Below are 20,845 nucleotides of genomic sequence, written 5' to 3' on the forward strand. Positions count from 1 at the left end.
CCTCTAGCCTTGGTAGGGTTTACTACAGCTTGGTTTGACTGTTATATTGATCAGTTTGTATATATCCTCTAGCCTTGGTAGGGTTTACTTCAGCTTAGTTTGACTGTTATATTGATCAGTTTGTATATATCCTCTAGCCTTGGTAGGGTTTACTTCAGCTTGGTTTGACTGTTATATTGATCAGTTTGTATATATCCTCTAGCCATGGTAGGGTTTACTTCAGCTTAGTTTGACTGTTATATTGATCAGTTTGTATATATCCTCTAGCCTTGGTAGGGTTTACTACAGCTTGGTTTGACTGTTATATTGATCAGTTTGTATATATCCTCTAGCCTTGGTAGGGTTTACTTCAGCTTGGTTTGACTGTTATATTGATCAGTTTGTATATATCCTCTAGCCTTGGTAGGGTTTACTACAGCTTGGTTTGACTGTTATATTGATCAGTTTGTATATATCCTCTAGCCTTGGTAGGGTTTACTTCAGCTTGGTTTGACTGTTATATTGATCAGTTTGTATATATCCTCTAGCCTTGGTAGGGTTTACTTCATCTTGGTTTGACTGTTATATTGATCAGTTTGTATATATCCTCTAGCCTTTGTAGGGTTTACTACAGCTTGGTTTGACTGTTATATTGATCAGTTTGTATATATCCTCTAGCCTTGGTAGGATTTACTTCAGCTTGGTTTGACTGTTATATTGATAAGTTTGTATATATCCTCTAGCCTTGGTAGGGTTTACTTCAGCTTGGTTTGCCTGTTATATTGATCAGTTTGTATATCCTCTAGCCTTGGTAGGGTTTACTTCATCTTGGTTTGACTGTTATATTGATCAGTTTGTATATATCCTCTAGCTTTGGTAGGGTTTACTTCAGCTTGGTTTGACTGTTATATTGATCAGTTTGTTTATATCCTCTAGCCTTGGTAGGGTTTACTTCAGCTTGGTTTGACTGTTATATTGATCAGTTTGTATATATCCTCTAGCCTTGGTAGGGTTTACTTCAGCTTGGTTTGACTGTTTTATTGATCAGTTTGTATATATCCTCTAGCCTTGGTAGGGTTTACTTTAGCTTAGTTTGACTGTTATATTGATCAGTTTGTATATATCCTCTAGCCTTGGTAGGGTTTACTTCAGCTTGGTTTGACTGTTATATTGATCAGTTTGTATATATCCTCTAGCCTTGGTAGGGTTTACTACAGCTTGGTTTGACTGTTATATTGATCAGTTTGTATATATCCTCTAGCCTTGGTAGGGTTTACTTCAGCTTGGTTTGACTGTTATATAGATCAGTTTGTATATATCCTCTAGCCTTGGTAGGGTTTACTACAGCTTGGTTTGACTGTTATATTCATCAGTTTGTATATATCCTCTAGCCTTGGTAGGGTTTACTACAGATTGGTTTGACTGTTATATTCATCAGTTTGTATATATCCTCTAGCCTTGGTAGGGTTTACTTCAGCTTGGTTTGACTGTTATATTGACCAGTTTGTATATATCCTCTAGCCTTGTTAGGGTTTACTACAGCTTGGTTTGACTGTTATATTGATCAGTTTGTATATATCCTCTAGCCTTGGTAGGGTTTACTTCAGCTTGGTTTGACTGTTATATAGATCAGTTTGTATATATCCTCTAGCCTTGGTAGGGTTTACTACAGCTTGGTTTGACTGTTATATTGATCAGTTTGTATATATCCTCTAGCCTTGGTAGGGTTTACTTCAGCTTAGTTTGACTGTTATATTGATCAGTTTGTATATATCCTCTAGCCTTGGTAGGGTTTACTTCAGCTTGGTTTGACTGTTATATTGATCAGTTTGTATATATCCTCTAGCCATGGTAGGGTTTACTTCAGCTTAGTTTGACTGTTATATTGATCAGTTTGTATATATCCTCTAGCCTTGGTAGGGTTTACTACAGCTTAGTTTGACTGTTATATTGATCAGTTTGTATATATCCTCTAGCCTTGGTAGGGTTTACTTCAGCTTGGTTTGACTGTTATATTGATCAGTTTGTATATATCCTCTAGCCTTGGTAGGGTTTACTACAGCTTGGTTTGACTGTTATATTGATCAGTTTGTATATATCCTCTAGCCTTGGTAGGGTTTACTTCAGCTTGGTTTGACTGTTATATTGATCAGTGTGTTTATATCCTCTAGCCTTGGTAGGGTTTACTTCAGCTTGGTTTGACTGTTATATTGATCAGTTTGTATATATCCTCTAGCCTTGGTAGGGTTAACTTCAGCTTAGTTTGACTGTTATCTTGATCAGTGTGTATATATCCTCTAGCCTTGGTAGGGTTTACTTCAGCTTGGTTTGACTGTTATATTGATCAGTGTGTTTATATCCTTTAGCCTTGGTAGGGTTTACTACAGCTTGGTTTGACTGTTATATTGATCAGTTTGTATATATCCTCTAGCCTTGGTAGGGTTTACTTCAGCTTGGTTTGACTGTTACATTGATCAGTTTGTATATATCCTCTAGCCTTGGTAGGGTTTACTTCAGCTTGGTTTGACTGTTATATTGATCAGTTTGTATATATCCTCTAGCCTTGGTAGGGGTTACTACAGCTTGGTTTGACTGTTATATTGATCAGTTTGTATATATCCTCTAGCCTTGGTAGGGTCTACTACAGCTTGGTTTGACTGTTACATTGATCAGTTTGTATATATCCTCTAGCCTTGGTAGGGTTTACTTCAGCTTGGTTTGACTGTTATATTGATCCGTTTGTATATATCCTCTAGCCTTGGTAGGGTTTACTACAGCTTGGTTTGACTGTTATATTCATCAGTTTGTATATATCCTCTAGCCTTGGTAGGATTTATTTCAGCTTAGTTTGACTGTTATATTGATCAGTGTGTTTATATCCTCTAGCCTTGGTAGGGTTTACTACAGCTTGGTTTGACTTTTACATTGATCAGTTTGTATATATCCTCTAGCCTTGGTAGGGTTTACTTCAGCTTGGTTTGACTGTTACATTGATCAGTTTGTATATATCCTCTAGCCTTGGTAAGGTTTACTACAGCTTGGTTTGACTGTTATATTGATCAGTTTGTATATATCCTCTAGCATTGGTAGGGTTTACTACAGCTTGGTTTGACTGTTATATTGATCAGTTTGTATATATCCTCTAGCCTTGGTAGGGTTTATTACAGCTTGCTTTGACTGTTATATTGATCAGTTTGTATATATCCTCTAGCCTTGGTAGGGTTTACTTCAGCTTGGTTTGACTGTTATATTGATCAGTTTGTATATATCCTCTAGCCTTGGTAGGGTTTACTACAGCTTGGTTTGACTGTTATATTGATCAGTTTGTATATATCCTCTAGCCTTGGTAGGGTTTACTTCAGCTTGGTTTGACTGTTATATTGATCAGTTTGTATATATCCTCTAGCCTTGGTAGGGTTTATTACAGCTTGGTTTGACTGTTATATTGATCAGTTTGTATATATCCTCTAGCCTTGGTAGGGTTTACTTCAGCTTGGTTTGACTGTTATATTGATCAGTTTGTATATATCCTCTAGCCTTGGTAGGGTTTACTACAGCTTGGTTTGACTGTTATATTGATCAGTTTGTATATATCCTCTAGCCTTGGTAGAGTTTACTTCAGCTTGGTTTGACTGTTATATTGATCAGTTTGTATATATCCTCTAGCCTTGGTAGGGTTTACTTCAGCTTGGTTTGACTGTTATATTGATCAGTTTGTATATATCCTCTAGCCTTGGTAGGGTTTACTACAGCTTGGTTTGACTGTTATATTGATCAGTTTGTATATATCCTCTAGCCTTGGTAGGGTTTACTTCATCTTGGTTTGACTGTTACATTGATCAGTTTGTATATATCCTCTAGCCTTGGTAGGGTTTACTTCAGCTTGGTTTGACTGTTATATTGATCAGTTTGTATATATCCTCTAGCCTTGGTAGGGTTTACTACAGCTTGGTTTGACTGTTATATTGATCAGTTTGTATATATCCTCTAGCCTTGGTAGGGTTTACTACAGCTTGGTTTGACTGTTATATTGATCAGTTTGTATATATCCTCTAGCCTTGGTAGGGTTTACTACAGCTTGGTTTGACTGTTATATTGATCAGTTTGTATACATCCTCTAGCCTTGGTAGGGTTTACTTCATCTTGGTTTGACTGTTACATTGATCAGTTTGTATATATCCTCTAGCCTTGGTAGGGTTTACTTCAGCTTGGTTTGACTGTTATATTGATCAGTTTGTTTATATCCTCTAGCCTTGGTAGGGTTTACTTCAGCTTGGTTTGACTGTTATATTGATCAGTTTGTATATATCCTCTAGCCTTGGTAGGGTTTACTTCAGCTTGGTTTGACTGTTATATTGATCAGTTTGTATATATCCTCTAGCCTTGGTAGGGTTTACTTCAGCTTGGTTTGACTGTTATATTGATCAGTTTGTATATATCCTCTAGCCTTGGTAGGGTTTACTTCAGCTTGGTTTGACTGTTTTATTGATCAGTTTGTATATATCCTCTAGCCTTGGTAGGGTTTACTTCAGCTTAGTTTGACTGTTATATTGATCAGTTTGTATATATCCTCTAGTCTTGGTAGGGTTTACTTCAGCTTGGTTTGACTGTTATATTGATCAGTTAGTATATATCCTCTAGCCTTGGTAGGGTTTACTACAGCTTGGTTTGACTGTTATATTGATCAGTTTGTATATATCCTCTAGCTTTGGTAGGGTTTACTTCAGCTTGCTTTGACTGTTATATTGATCAGTTTGTATATATCCTCTAGCCTTGGTAGGGTTTACTACAGCTTGGTTTGACTGTTATATTCATCAGTTTGTATATATCCTCTAGCCTTGGTAGGGTTTACTACAGATTGGTTTGACTGTTATATTCATCAGTTTGTATATATCCTCTAGCCTTGGTAGGGTTTACTTCAGCTAGGTTTGACTGTTATATTGACCAGTTTGTATATATCCTCTAGCCTTGGTAGGGTTTACTACAGCTTGGTTTGACTGTTATATTGATCAGTTTGTATATATCCTCTAGCCTTGGTAGGGTTTACTTCAGCTTGGTTTGACTGTTATATTGATCAGTTCGTATATATCATCTAGCCTTGGTAGGGTTTACTTCAGCTTGGTTTGACTGTTATATTGATCAGTTTGTATATATCCTCTAGCCTTGGTAGGGTTTACTACAGCTTGGTTTGACTGTTATATTGATCAGTTTGTATATATCCTCTAGCCTTGGTAGGGTTTACTTCAGCTTGGTTTGACTGTTACATTGATCAGTTTGTATATATCCTCTAGCCTTGGTAGGGTTTACTTCAGCTTGGTTTGACTGTTATATTGATCAGTTTGTATATATCCTCTAGCCTTGGTAGGGGTTACTACAGCTTGGTTTGACTGTTATATTGATCAGTTTGTATATATCCTCTAGCCTTGGTAGGGTTTACTTCAGCTTGGTTTGACTGTTACATTGATCAGTTTGTATATGTCCTCTAGCCTTGGTAGGGTTTACTTCAGCTTGGTTTGACTGTTATATTGATCAGTTTGTATATATCCTCTAGCCTTGGTAGGGTTTACTTCAGCTTGGTTTGACTGTTATATTGATCAGTTTGTATATATCCTCTAGCCTTGGTAGGGTTTATTACAGCTTGGTTTGACTGTTATATTGATCAGTTTGTATATATCCTCTAGCCTTGGTAGGGTTTACTTCAGCTTGGTTTGACTGTTATATTGATCAGTGTGTTTATATCCTCTAGCCTTGGTAGGGTTTACTTCAGCTTGGTTTGACTGTTATATTGATCAGTTTGTATATATCCTCTAGCTTTGGTAGGGTTTACTTCAGCTTGGTTTCAAGAGTGTAAGTTATCATAGCTTTTCGTTCACAGCTTTCTACAAAGTAAGACTTCACAGTGAGACAAAAGGTTAAGAAGAGATGTACAATAGAAATGAGTCATAATGTCAAAGTTGTATCATTTTCTATATGGCATTAAATCCTGCAGCTGTGTATATAATGGTTAACTTTTCAAATTGATCAGGTTGACTCAATATGGAGTAAATAAGATGCCCTCTTACTCTATTTTGAGTCATATATAAAAAAAAAAAAAAAAAAAAAAAAGAATGTTTGCTTCTTTAAAACTAGAATTTTGATATATATGGACAGACTTTATTATACTAAATCAATAAGTCATTTAATATATTCATTGTACTTATATAAACTCGTCCTGCTTATGTATGAAACTCCTGACTGGATATTAAGCAAAAATCAATCAATCAGTCTTTCAAATTATAATCATACATTCAAAAAACTGAATGTGAAGAAAAGTCTGTACTTTATATATATAAAATAGAAGATGCAGTATGATTGTCAATGAGACAACTGTCCACAAGAGACCAAATGACACAGTAACTAATAACTATAGGTCACCGTACGGCCTTCAACAATAAGCAAAGCCTATTCCAAATAGTCAATATTAATGTATGATTGTCAATTTTGTGGCGGATATATAAAAAGATAAGTGGCAGTCAGCACTAAAATGTTTTTAAGTCTGTATAAAAGCTTGTATATGTCAGCAAAGGGGTAAGCAAGTCATTAGTTATTAAAAAAAAAAATAGTTTGTCTTAGGTTAAAGGTAAACATGCTGGCAGTTGGTGCTAGTATTAGTTAGCATTTATAATTTTGTAAAAGCAGGTCAGCAGGTAAACAGCTAGTAATTTATTTGTAAATTGTATATTTTCTTCAATTATTTTTTACCTTTCTCTTCATCCCCTGAGCCAAGTATTGATTAATCTGTATCAAATAGATTTGTTTGGTTTCTTCTTATCTAAAATTTATTGATACCTTTTCTTTTTTTTTTTACAGCAAGCTGCAATTTCATCAGAAGGATATTTTCAGACCAAGTCTATGTATGACATACACTTTCCTGAAATGTTAGCCAATTTTACTGGAGGATTTCTAGCAGACATTATGTTTTTCCCCCTTGAGACAGTATTACATCGACTTTATCTACAGGGAACCAGGACAATAATTGACAATACTGATACCGGAGTGTCTGTTATACCTATCAATACCAGTTACCAGGGTATAATTGATTGCTTCAGAGATATCATATTAGAGGAAGGACTTTCTGGACTTTACAAAGGTTTCGGAGCTCTTCTGTTACAGTATGCCATACATGCTGCTATTCTAAGACTTGCTAAATTTCTTTTCAATAAACTATCTAGTGAATTTGCCGCCAGGAATAAAAACACAGGCAGTTTATGATGTCTATTGTATATGTTTATTATTTTTTGTTATATTTATTTATATACTTCATTGCCTCAATGGCTTTACTTTAAATCCACTTTTTAGCTCACCTGGCCCGAAGGGCCAAGTGAGCTTTTCTCACCACTTGGCGTCCGTCGTCCGTCGTCGTCGTCCGTCGTCCGTCCTCGTCCGTCGTCGTCGTCGTTAACAATTTACATTTTGAACTTCTTCTAGAGAACCACTGAATGGAATAAAACCAAACATAGCATGAATGTTCCTTATGGGGTGCTGACCAAGTGTTGTTACTTTGTAGCCGATCCATCATCCAAGATGGCCGCCAGCAGGGGACTTAGTTTAACATAGGACCCTATGGGAAATGCATACAAATGACTTCTTTTAGAGAACCACTAAATGGAATGAAACCAAACATGGCATGAATGTTCCTTATGAGGTGCTGACCAAGTGTTGTTACTTTGTTGCCGATCCATCATCCAAGATGGCCGCCAGCGGGGGACTTAGTTTAACATAGGACCCTATGGGAAATGCATACAAATGACTTCCTCTAGAGAACCACTGAATGGAATGAAACCAAACATGGCATGAATGTTCCTTATGAGGTGCTGACCAAGTGTTGTTACTTTGATGCCGATCCATCATCCAAGATGGCCGCCAGCCGGGAACTTAGTTTAACATAGGACCCTATGGGAAATGCATACAAATGACTTCTTTTAGAGAACCACTGAATGGAATAAAACCAAACATAGCATGAATGTTCCTTATGGGTCGCTGACCAAGTGTTGTTACTTTGTAGCCAATCCATCATCCAAGATGGCCGCCAGCGGGGGACTTAGTTTAACATAGGACCCTATGGGAAATGCATACAAATGACTTCTTCTAGAGAACCACTAAATGGAATGAAACCAAACATAGCATGAATGTTCCTTATGGAGTGCTGACCAAGTGTTGTTACTTTGTAGCCGATCCATCATCCAAGATGGCCGCCAGCTGGGGACTTAGTTTAACATAGGACCCTATGGGAAATGCATACAAATGACTTCTTCTAGAGAACCACTAAATGGAATGAAACCAAACATAGCATGAATGTTCCTTATGGAGTGCTGACCAAGTGTTGTTACTTTGTAGCCAATCCATCATCCAAGATGGCCGCCAGCGGGGGACTTAGTTTAACATAGGACCCTATGGGAAATGCATACAAATGACTTCTTTTAGAGAACCACTGAATGGAATGAAATCAAACATGGCATGAATGTTCCTAATGTGGTGCTGACCAAGTGTTGTTACTTTGTAGCTGATCCATTATCCAAGATGGACGCCAGCGGGGGACTTAGTTTAACATAGGACCCTATGGGAAATGCATACAAATGACTTCTTTTAGAGAACAACTGAATGGAATGAAACCAAACATTGCATGAATGTTCCTTATGCCGTGCTGACCATGTGTTGTTTCTTTGTAGCCCATCCATCATCCAAGATGGCCGCCAGCATGGGACTTAGTTTAACATAGGACCCTATGGGAAATGCATACAAATGACTTCTTTTAGAGAACCACTGAATGGAATGAAATCAAACATGGCATGAATGTTCCTAATGTGGTGCTGACCAAGTGTTGTTACTTTGTAGCCGATCCATTATCCAAGATGGCCGCCAGCAGGGACTTAGTTTAACATAGGACCCTATTGGAAATACATACAAATGACTTCTTTTAGAGAACCACTGAATGGAATAAAACTAAACATTGCATGAATGTTCCTTATGAGGTGCTGACCAAGTGTTGTTACTTTGTAGCAGATCCATCATCCAAGATGGCCGCCAGCAGGGGACTTAGTTTAACATAGGACCCTATGGGAAATGCATACAAATGACTTCTTTTAGAGAACCACTGAATGGAATAAAACCAAACATGGCATGAATGTTCCTTATGAGGTGCTGACCAAGTGTTGTTACTTTGTAGCCGATCCGCCATCCAAGATGGCCGCCAGTGGGGGACTTTTGAATGAAATTAAACATGTTCCTTTCCTTATCAATGAGGTTGTGTTGTCACTTTTAGCCAAATTTTATATTTTTTCATATGATTTCAAAAACCCAAGTAGAATCAGGTGAGCGATACAGGCTCTTGAGAGCCTCTAGTTGTTATGCCTATAAGATTTTTCTTTTGGAAAGGATGGATGCATGATGATTTTTTTTTAAATATTTAAAAAGTATTGCTGCTTACCATCTAAAACAACTATAACTCTCTCATCCAAACTTTAACCTAAAGGAATAATGCTTTGTATTCGACTAAAATTAAACTGCAACTTTTAAGTGATTTTTGTAGTCTTATATTTTAATGCAAATCCAAATACTAGATATCAGTTGAAGATTTTTGGAAGATGAATTACTATTCCAAATATTTATTGTTTCACTTAAAACAGAAGATTATTTGTATATAGTAACAATATAACAGATTTAGCAATAATTTCACATTTTCATTGAAAACAGAAATCTTGTGTTTTTTGCCTATAAACATTTACTTATATTTTTGTTACAGTATCAACAATATTTAAGTCTACGCATTACTTGTGAAGATTCTATATGTATGTGGTAAAAACTTAGGTGTAAGATTCTATATGTATGTGGTAAAAACTTAGGTGTAAGATTCTATATGTATGTGGTAAAAACTTAGGTGTAAGATTCTATATGTATGTGGTAAAAACTTAGGTGTAAGATTCTATATGTATGTGGTAAAAACTTAGGTGTAAGATTCTATATGTATGTGGTAAAAACTTAGGTGTTAATACTCTTTTAATAACTATTAACTACAAACATTGTAACAACAACAAAATTATGTAGAAAAAAATATTACCTGCTTTTTTATCTGTTTGAAAATCTACGCTGATACTGTATTATAAATATATTAATCAATTACAATTGTCAGTTTCTGAATCTAAAGAACTATGGGTAATTTCATTGTTTGTACCCAAAATTACAATAACTTCATGTCATTGGTTGAATTTCCTTTTTTTAATAAGTTTATATGCCACACCTAGGGGCATTATGTTTTTCAGCTTGTGAGTCATTCCTGCATATGTCCTGCTTCAGGTTGATATTTTTGGTTTAAGGTAGTTTTTGATGAAGTAGAAGTCCAATAAATTTGAAACTTCTTTTACAATGTTTACCAGTGAGTGAGACATGAATAAATTATTTTATGCCATTAAAATATGTACATATTGTATAAAATGTTCAACAAGTAGAATGAGCAGTTTTGATGGAATCATTAGATAATTAATATTCATATTTACAGCATAAATAGATTAAATAATAGTTATTTTCATATACATTTACCCTAATCATTTTTTATACGACCGCAAATTTTGAAAAAATTTTCGTCGTATATTGCTATCACGTTGGCGTCTGCGTCGTCGTCGTCGTCGTCGTCGTCGTCGTCGTCGTCGTCCGCCGTCCGAATACTTTTAGTTTTCGCACTCTAACTTTAGTAAAAGTGAATAGAAATCTATGAAATTTTAACACAAGGTTTATGACCATAAAAGGAAGGTTGGTATTGATTTTGGGAGTTTTGGTCCCAACATTTTAGGAATAAGGGGCCAAAAAGGGCCCAAATAAGCATTTTCTTGGTTTTCGCACCATAACTTTAGTTTAAGTTAATAGAAATCTATGAAATTTTGACACAAGGTTTATGACCACAAAAGAAAGATTGGGATTGATTTTGGGAGTTTTGGTTTCAATAGTTTAGGAATAAGGGGCCAATAAAGGGCCCAAATAAGCATTTTTCTTGGTTTTTGCACAATAACCTTAGGTTAAGTAAATGGAAATCTATGAAATTTAAACACAATGTTTATGACCACAAAAGGAAGGTTGGTATTTATTTTGGGAGTTTAGGATCCAACAGATTAGGAATTAGGGGCCAAAAAGGGACCCAAATAAGCATTTTTCTTGGTTTTCGCACTATAATGTTAGTATAAGTAAATAGAAATCTATGAAATTTAAACACAAGGCTTATGACCATAAAAGGAAGGTTGGTATTGATTTTGGGAGTTTTGGTCCCAACAGTTTAGGAAAAAGGGGCCCAAAGGGTCCAAAATTAAACTTTGTTTGATTTCATCAAAATTGAATAATTGGGGTTCTTTGATATGCCGAATCTAACTGTATATGTAGATTCTCAACTTTTGGTCCCGTTTTCAAATTGGTCTACATTAAGGTCCAAAGGGTCCAAAATTAAACTTAGTTTGATTTTGACAAAAAATGAATCGGTTGGGTTCTTTGATATGTTGAATCTAAAAATGTACTTAGATTCTTGATTATTGAAGTTTTTTTGGTCCAGTTTTCAAATTGGTCTACATTAAGGTCCAAAGGGTCCAAAATTAAACTAAGTTTGATTTTAACAAAAATTGAATTCTTGGGCCTCTTTGATATGCTGAATCTAAACATGTACTTAGATTTTTGATTATGGGCCCAGTTTTCAAGTTGGTCCAAATCAGGATCTAAAATTATTATATTAAGTATTGTGCAATAGCAAGTCTTTTCAATTGCACAGTATTGTGCAATGGCAAGAAATATCTAATTGCACAATATTGTGAAATAGCAAATTTTTTTTTAATTAGAGTTATCTTTCTTTGTCCAGAATAGTAAGCAAGAAATATCCTATTTGTGCAATAGCAAGAATTTTTTTTAATTGGAGTTATCTTTCTTTGTCCAGAATCAACTTAAATCTTTGTTATATACAATATACAATGTATATACACTTTTTACTACCAACTGATAAATTTAAATAATCTTTACCATTCAGTGATAACAAGCAGTTTTTTTACATCTTAATATTTTATGATGTATTTAAATGAGTAGTTATTGTTGCAAACTCAAGTAGAAATTTGAATTGATATCAGTTTTGAAAAAGGGAAACGGGGATGTGAAAAAAAAGGGGGGGGGGGTTAAATTTTTCTCATTTCAGATTTCATAAATAAAAAGAAAATTTCTTCAAACATTTTTTTGAGAGGATTAATATTCAACAGCATAGTGATTTGCTCAAAAAGTTTGAAGAAGAAATCTTTAATTGATTTGTAAAATCTTGGCATTTGTTTTGTGTAAAAAAAAAACCATGTAATGTCAAAAATTTGATCACAATCCAAATTCAGAGCTGTATCATGCTTGAATGTTTTGTCCATACTTGCCCCAACTGTTCAGGGTTCGACCTCTGCGGTCGTATAAAGCTGCGCCCTGCGGAGCACCTGGTTTCAGATTGTAATTTTTTTTCAATCTTAGCCACAACAAAAAATAACACATATTTTTCAGGATTTGTTTTTAATGTTTAATTTTTAAATAGTAAAAACGTATATGTGAAGAGTACTTTTAACTCCTAGTTTTTCTAATTAATTTTTTTTGAATAGCATGCCTAGCAAAAATTATGATTTGTGATAAGTCATTAAAACTTATACTGATCTTTGATGACAAACATAACTGCAATATGTAGTACACCTGGCATACCTAAAGAAATTGTCTGAATTTTTCTTGAACACATTTATAGAAATAAGATATTTGTTAACACAAATTCCACTCAATAATTTTCTTTGAACACATTTACAGAAATGAGAAGATATTTGTTAACACAAATTCCACTCAATAATTTTCTTTGAACACATTTACAGAAATGAGAAGATATTTGTTAACACAAATTCCACTCAATAATTTTCTTTGAACACATTTACAGAAATGAGAAGATATTTGTTAACACAAATTCATTTCAATAATTTTCTTTGAACACATTTACAGAAATGAGATAAGATATTTGTTAAAAAAAGTTCCACACAGTTGCTACTCCTGTTTAGATATTATTATACCAGTTTATTTCAAATTAATTTATATTGTTGTTATTGAAAATGTTATATAGAATATGAAATTTGAATAAAATGTCCTACATGTTTGTTTGTCTATGAAACATCTTATCCTCATAATGGTTAATGCATCAAGTGTCTACTTGGCAAGCATGAAAACATGTAACATTATATCCCTCATAATGGTTAATACATCTAGCATGAAAGCAGCTTATTAATAGTGTACATGCATTGTTTTAAAAAGTTATCAATATGAACCAAAAAACATTACTATATTCTGGTCAAAATTCAATATGAATTATTAATTGAAAATGGCATGATTACATAATTTATTTTGTAAATAATAGTGAAACTTTCAGGATAACATGGAAAAGAGAATAACACCTGAACACCTGTGAAACTTGAATATTGCACATTTTCATTGCTCTACATACACTTTCTTTTGTACCATATTTATCATATAATTTATTTTAGATATTGCTAAATGCTACAGAAAACTTATCTTTAAAAGAGGGATGAAAGATACCAGAGGGAGAGTCAAACTCATAGATCGAACATAAACTGACAATGCCATGGCTAAAAAATAAGAAGATGTGGTATGATAGCATATGAAACAAATATCAACGAAAGTTCAAGAAGTGAATTACAGCAATTAAAGGCAATTGTATGGCCTTCAGAAAAAGAATACTCATACCCATATAGTGGGCTATTAAATATCCTGATGTGAAAAATATGAAACAATTCAATAAAGAAAACTGATTTATAACAAAATGATTTAAGAAAAACAAATATTTCAGGCATATATAATTGACAACCACCAAAATACAGGCTGCTGACTTGGAACAGACACATAAAGAATGTAGCAGGCATTAAAACTTTTCAAATAGATACAAGTAGAAAAATATCTAACAAAAACACAAACCAGACGTGGCAAAGGATCCCTCACTACAAAAAATACACACAATACAGATCTGAGAGTACTCACAGTTACTGACAGCTATTTCAAAACCTAAAACAACTAATACAAAATCATTTATCTAAGACTAAAATAGAAATCGGTACACATCCAACATCCAAAGGATTGAGTTGAAGGCCGGATGCCATGAACAGTCAGAGAAAAACATGACATGGTGCAATGCAAAAATAAAGGAATCGACAAATGGTAGAACCATCAATGTGCATATGTTTATTACAAAACTATTTAGTGTAGTTTCATATGTTTAGATTTACTGATAACAAAATCTATATTTATACCAATAAAACAATTTTGAAAGTGTTAATTTCATTGTTGAATTGGTAACATTTAAGAATATGTTATAAAAGGTTAAAAAGTTGACACGGATCGTGTCTAAATTTCCGGCCTTGGGAAAATCTAACACAAATGTTGAGTGGATAAAACCAAAAAGGATATAAAAAATATCCAAATGCGGACAATGAATGTAAAGAAGGGAGATATATACATTTTTTTTTATATTTTAAAAGTTTTTGTGTTACTGTGGAAAAGAAATACCTGACTTTCCTTATTTTCCAGTAACACATAGTTGCCTTCATTAAAATCTAAAATGTCATTACAGACATGGGCATGGTGAACGAATGGGTTATTAAAATCTCCTGTACCAAGTCAGGAAAATGGCAATTGTTATTTCATAGTTCGTTTCTGTGTGTGTTGCATTGTCGTTTGGTTTTTTGTTGCCCTTTAGTGTATGTTGTTTCGTTGTTTTCCTCTTATATTTGATGTGTATCCCTCAGTTTTAGTTTGTAACCTGGATTTGTTTTCTCTCAATCAATTTGTGACTTTCGAACAGCCGAATACTACTGTTGCCTTTATTTAACTCCATAAGACAGTACCAAAAGGAACGTCAGTATATTTAGATAATGTTTTGAAATTGTTTTTTTTTAAATTATCAAGATAACGGTAAGTGTTATTAAATGAATTTATCAATTGAATGAAATGTAAACGGGGTTTTACTGAAGTTGGCTTTAAACTGTGTTTCATTACAGTAAAGTATCAAGTCTATTATAAAAGGGACACAATTGGTGCCTATAAGAATATATAAAACCTTCGATTAGTTATATATGACCAAACCGCACGTAAATTTTATCAAGGCGAACTTTTACAGCTTTAATTATATCATCACTCATCCAGTAGGTATCTCTAGCATACGTACCTTTCCCATAGAGGAAGGGGCTTTATATGAGTCGCTACATAAGATTAAATTTGGGGACATATCAAATAAGGTTTGGTAGAGTGTATTATAAAGAGAAGAATAGTCAAAACTGACTACCGAATCAAAAGTACCACTGAAAGCACGTAATTAATCATCATTCTGCATCACTAACCCTTCACGGTGTCCCTGAGATACATTCAGTTTAATTACTGGAGCTGTTCAGTATTTATCCTTTTTGAAAAGAAATTATATGCATGAACTGCTTTCGAAAATTTATTATTTCTACAATTTGTTTTTGAAAATACCCGTTACAAATCCATATTCAAATCAAAACAAAACTAAATTATGGCACTATGTTAGCCAAGTAAATGTAAAAAACGAATTCCTTTTACTAAAACGACTACAAAGAACATTTCCGATGGTAAATTTACAATCCAGAGTAAGGATTTCTTTGCCAATTTATCCATTTTAATGAAAAAATCACAAAAAGTCACAAAAAACCCATAAATTGGAGATTCATGTGTAAATTTGAGATTCATGTGTTGAAAGAATTTGTAGTCACACTAGACTAATAACAGACTTCAGAAATGAAAGCATGCAAAAATATTTCACAGAGAAACGTGCAATCTCCTGTCTAAACTTCCATGTTAGAACCAAGGTTTGATGGTATTCAATTAGGCAATATTCTCTACATAGAGCATTCGAATCGTAAATACCCATGCTCAACCTTTAAAGACAATCCGACCAATGCTTTTCAACTCTATAATTGATTTGGCTTAAAATTTGTATTTTATTGGAATGTCACCGTTGAGTCTTTATAGACGGAAACCTGTGTCTGGCGTCCAAAATTATAACCTTTTATCTTTGATGGAGATTTGTTTTTATCATGTCATGCTAAATTAACACATTTTGTATTTATTTCTTTATCTTTAAATGCCACTAGGACGACACTGCTCCTGGTGGAATATCATCAGCTCCTCGGTCAGGGCTACGGCATTGACATGATTTAGGAAAGTATGTCAAAGAGACATCTCGACCACCCCATGCAATACACACTTTTATTGGAATTTTTTATATTCGTGAGTACCAATTTTCGTTGAATGATGAAATCTCGTTTTTCCTGGTCATTTGATTTCGTGGTTTAAATTTGAATTTGTAGTTCCCAGGTATCCACGAAATCCATGAAAATGTATAACCAGCGAATAATAGTGAATCCACAGTATTCGATTCATAATAAACTTAAGCTAAATCACAATTAAGTAAATTTGAGTCCAAAAGAAACAAGTGTGTGTCCTCGTCAATATACACCACCATTTTGGTGTGTATTCCATGCTAAAAACTATCTCATTAACTATTGATATAACCTTTGAGGATCCGATATAAACATGAAGATAAACTCAGAAGCTTTTGGAGTTGTTTAATTACGAATTGTTTGTTTTTGTCCATTGGATTTCATGTCATAGATTAAAAATGTAAATCATCGTTTTACATTATATGAATGATTTTGTATGATCCGAATGGGTCATAGAAATGTGTTTTTGTTATGGTGGTTCCCTTTTTTTCACTGTTGATATTATATTCTTTTAAATAAAAGAACTACATGCGACCGAATTTGGTCGTATTGTGATCATATTGGATCAAACTGACAGTTTAAGATATAAGGCATAAATGTTCAAAACAAAAAAACAAAAAAAGTATTAATGATTATAGATACCAATTTTTCAGGAACCATAAAAGATAAAACGAAATGCAAAAAATTCAAATAGTTAAAAACAATAAGACAATATGGACAGAATAGTCAATATATTCAAATGTATCTTGTTTGAGATGCGGAAAAATCTTTTTTAAGTACCATTGCTCATTTAGAAAAAAAGATACACGAACTAAGCAAACGTTATAAAGATGCTAAATCTTTTAACAACAATTTTGATTAGTATATGTTTTATTATTGTATATACAAAAAATCGATATGTCAATGGATAAATTATCAATTGCACTTCCTTGATTACTTACTTGTTTTTGAACGCATACCACGAACAGTTTACACAACACTCTCAAAAAGATTGAGAAAATATCTGGGCCATTTCCAAAAATTGATATTGACTACACTTTTTCTGGGGGCTCTGTAGTAAACATTATGATTTGATCCAAACTGGTGAAAGGTCAGTATTTAGTCGTTTGTTCTTAAAATAGAACTCCTTTACCTACAAACCTTTTGAAATTACAAGTTTAAGACTGGAAATCCAAAATTAATCTGACATGGTAATTGCTCGCCGGAGTATTGAGTAAGCACATTTCTGATATCTCAAAAGGTGATTATGTAGTCTTTATGTCTATTTGACATTCATTCTAATATGATGATTCATCAATCTTAGCAAAATATTGGACCCTCATAACCTTATATGGTTAGGAATAAGATCAGAATAACTGTTTTTCTCACATCAATTATGTGATATAAATCCAACTTACAACTGAATAACACTTAAAGTTAAAATGGACCAACGAGAAATTGCAATACCCCATGCAAATTACAATTTTAAATTATGAAAAGAAAATTTGAAATTATCATACTACAAAATATTATATGAAAAGAAATTTAATCAGCTTAATTATTTCATACACTCACAATAGATATATATAATTAGTTATCAAAAGTACCAGGATTATAATTTTATACGCCAGACGCGCGTTTCGTCTACATAAGACTCATCAGTGACGCTCAGATCAAAATAGTTCAAAAAGCCAAATAAATACAAAGTTGAAGAGCATTGAAGACCAAAAATTCCAAAAGTTGTGCCAAATACGGCTAAGGTAATCTACTCCTGGGGTAAGAGAATCCTTAGTTTTTCGAAAAATTCAAAGTTTTGTAAACAGAAAATTTATAAAAATGACCATATATTAATTGATATTCATGTCAACACCGAAGTGCAGACTACTGGGCTAGTGATACCCTCGGGGACGAAACGTCCACCAGCAGTGGCATCGACCCAGTGGTGTAAATAGTTATCAAAAGTACCAGGATTATAATTTTATACGCCAGACGCGCGTTTCGTCTACATAAGACTCATCAGTGACGCTCAGATCAAAATAGTTCAAAAAGCCAAATAAATACAAAGTTGAAGAGCATTGAAGACCCAAAATTCCAAAAAGTTGTGCCAAATACGGCTAAGGTAATCTACTCCTGGGGTAAGAGAATCATAATATAGGTCTTACATTTAATAAATCTGGCCTTCTAAAAGACCATTATCAACAGTAGAAACAGGAGAAATTTAATATCTCTTAAGAAACAAATGTGAACCTTAAAACTCGTCTATGATTTTACTGTTAAGTATTTTTCATTGCCTGTTTGGAAACAGGTTGATACTGGGTCATAGTTCATTCGCAGTAGCTTATAAAAGGAGTGCGTTGTTAACAATTTCGTTTATTAAAAAAACTGTATCAATTTTTTATATTTTTTTTCCAATTGTATATGTAAATAAAGGCAATAGTAGTATACCGCTGTTCAAAATTCATAAATCGATAGAGAAAAAACAAAGGTTTAAAAATATTTTAAACGCCAGACGCGCGCTACGTCCACACAAAACTATGCTTAGATGTAAAAAGTTTGAAAGCCATAACAACTACACAATTGAAGATCGCCGAGGACCAAAAGTTCCAAAAAGTTGTCAGGCCAGTGTTATCCGCCTGGGAGAAAACATCATTATTATCAAGAATAATACATAGTTTTGCAAACAGTAAATTTTATAAAATGACTATATAATAGATATACAAACCCTGTTTTTGATACCTCATGCCTTTTAATATTATTGTTTTCAACCCAAAAAAATCATGGGACTTATAAATAACATGTTATTTAACAACACATTTATAAGGTCAATTAATAGTTATGGATCATGTCAAAGATTAATTAATGGACTTCGGCATGTTTAACTTGGAATTAATTATGATTACTGTAAAGTCATTCGATTTTTTTTTAATATAATATATAAATTAATTTGAGATATAGAATGCAAGTACAATCGATTAAAACGTACCAAATAAAGGCAAAAACAAATATTATACCGCGGTTAAATTTTTCTTTAAATCATCAATCCATCAAAGATCAGTGGACTTATTTAAAAAAAAAACTACCAGAAGCCCAGCTATAAAGGACCTGCAATGACAAAACGTAAAACAATTCAAACGAGAAAACAAAAGGCCTGATTCATGTAGAAATCAGTAAACAAAAATAAAAAATATTATAAACATTGAACAATCATTTAACTACAGGTACTCGACTTTGTACATGTATAAACAACATTCATAACTGTATAGGATTAACATTTGGTTATCTTTTAATTTATTGAGAACAACATCGATGTAAGCCCTATCAAAAACAAAACTTAAAGATTTTATCACAGTGTTGTATTGGTAACATTTTAGAGCCATAATCAAAGGATTGATAATATTCAGAGGGGGTCTCAAAATGAGATATGTCAATGGTTTGGTTGTTTACAATTTTGTATTCTGTGTAGCTAAATATGATTTCATTCCGTGAGAACTTGGTTGTGTTAAACACGACAACTTCGTTGACGGTTTGATCGGCAGGTTTAAATATAAACCATTTCACGAGTACCTAAATATTGTTTATAGTTCTAGAAATCTACGTTTAAGTAACTTCTTATTAATTTCTTAACTATTCTCGAAATCGTATATTCCAATATCCACCATAGTCATGCATGTCTTCAAATAAGAATTTTATCTGATTTTTCTCCTCTACACATTTTTTTTTACAATAGGATAAAAGAGCGAAAAACAATTCACTCAAGAAAACCAACGCCTGATTTATGTACAAACCAGTAAACGAAAAATAAATATGGTAGACAGCTACTAAGGTCAACCACTAAATAGTTTGCAAAGGTACCAGGATTATAATTTAATACGCCAGACGCGTGTTTCGTCTACCTAAGATTCATCAGTGATGCTCAGATTAAAATAGTTATAAAGCCAAAAAAGTACAAAGTTGGAGAGCATTGAGGACCCAAAATTCTAAAAAGTTGTACCAAATTCGGATAATGTTATCTTTTCCTGGGATAAGAAAATCCTTATTTTTTTGAAAAATTCAAAGTTTTGTAACAGGAAATTTATAAAAATGGCCATGTAATTGATATTCATGTCAACACCGATGTGGTGACTAAACTACGAAACTTTGGACAGGCAACAACATGATGTGGCGGGATAAAGTTCAACCCTCCACCTAACCATGGACAGTGGTGTAACAACACAGCATGAAAACAAATCATAAAATCATGACTCAACATATCTATACAAAGCGCACACTAAACAATTCCAAAAAAAAAATTGAGATCTAAGTGTGCTCGCTGTTATTGGAAACTAGCACAAAACCAATTACATTTAATTTAAAACAAATAAATAAATCATGATTTTCAAACTTACATCAATCAGTATTTTTTTTACATATTTGTTTGCTTTTATAGTGATTAAGATTATAACACAATTTTGACAGCTGAATCCCTATTTGTGACATCTTTACCTATTTTATCTTTTTGTTTTTGTTCACATATCGTTGTCAAAATAATAGAATTTGATGCGACTGTCATACAAGTGAGAGTTCAGTGG

The 20,845-nt window shown here is 33.5% G+C and overlaps 1 protein-coding gene across 1 annotated transcript in view; it reads left to right on the forward strand.

Moving 5' to 3' along the window:
* LOC139521649 (mitochondrial outer membrane protein SLC25A46-like) overlaps nt 1–7,308 on the forward strand; it is a 32,354-nt gene extending 25,046 nt beyond the window's left edge. The window contains exon 9 of the mRNA XM_071315134.1: nt 6,829–7,308. Coding sequence (XP_071171235.1) covers nt 6,829–7,230 — 402 coding nt within the window. The 3' untranslated portion in view covers nt 7,231–7,308. The remainder of the gene's footprint in view (nt 1–6,828) is intronic.
* Nucleotides 7,309–20,845: the final 13,537 nt, after the last annotated feature.

This window comes from Mytilus edulis, chromosome 4, assembly GCF_963676685.1.
Source record: "Mytilus edulis chromosome 4, xbMytEdul2.2, whole genome shotgun sequence".
In the NCBI taxonomy this organism is placed as follows: domain Eukaryota; kingdom Metazoa; phylum Mollusca; class Bivalvia; order Mytilida; family Mytilidae; genus Mytilus; species Mytilus edulis.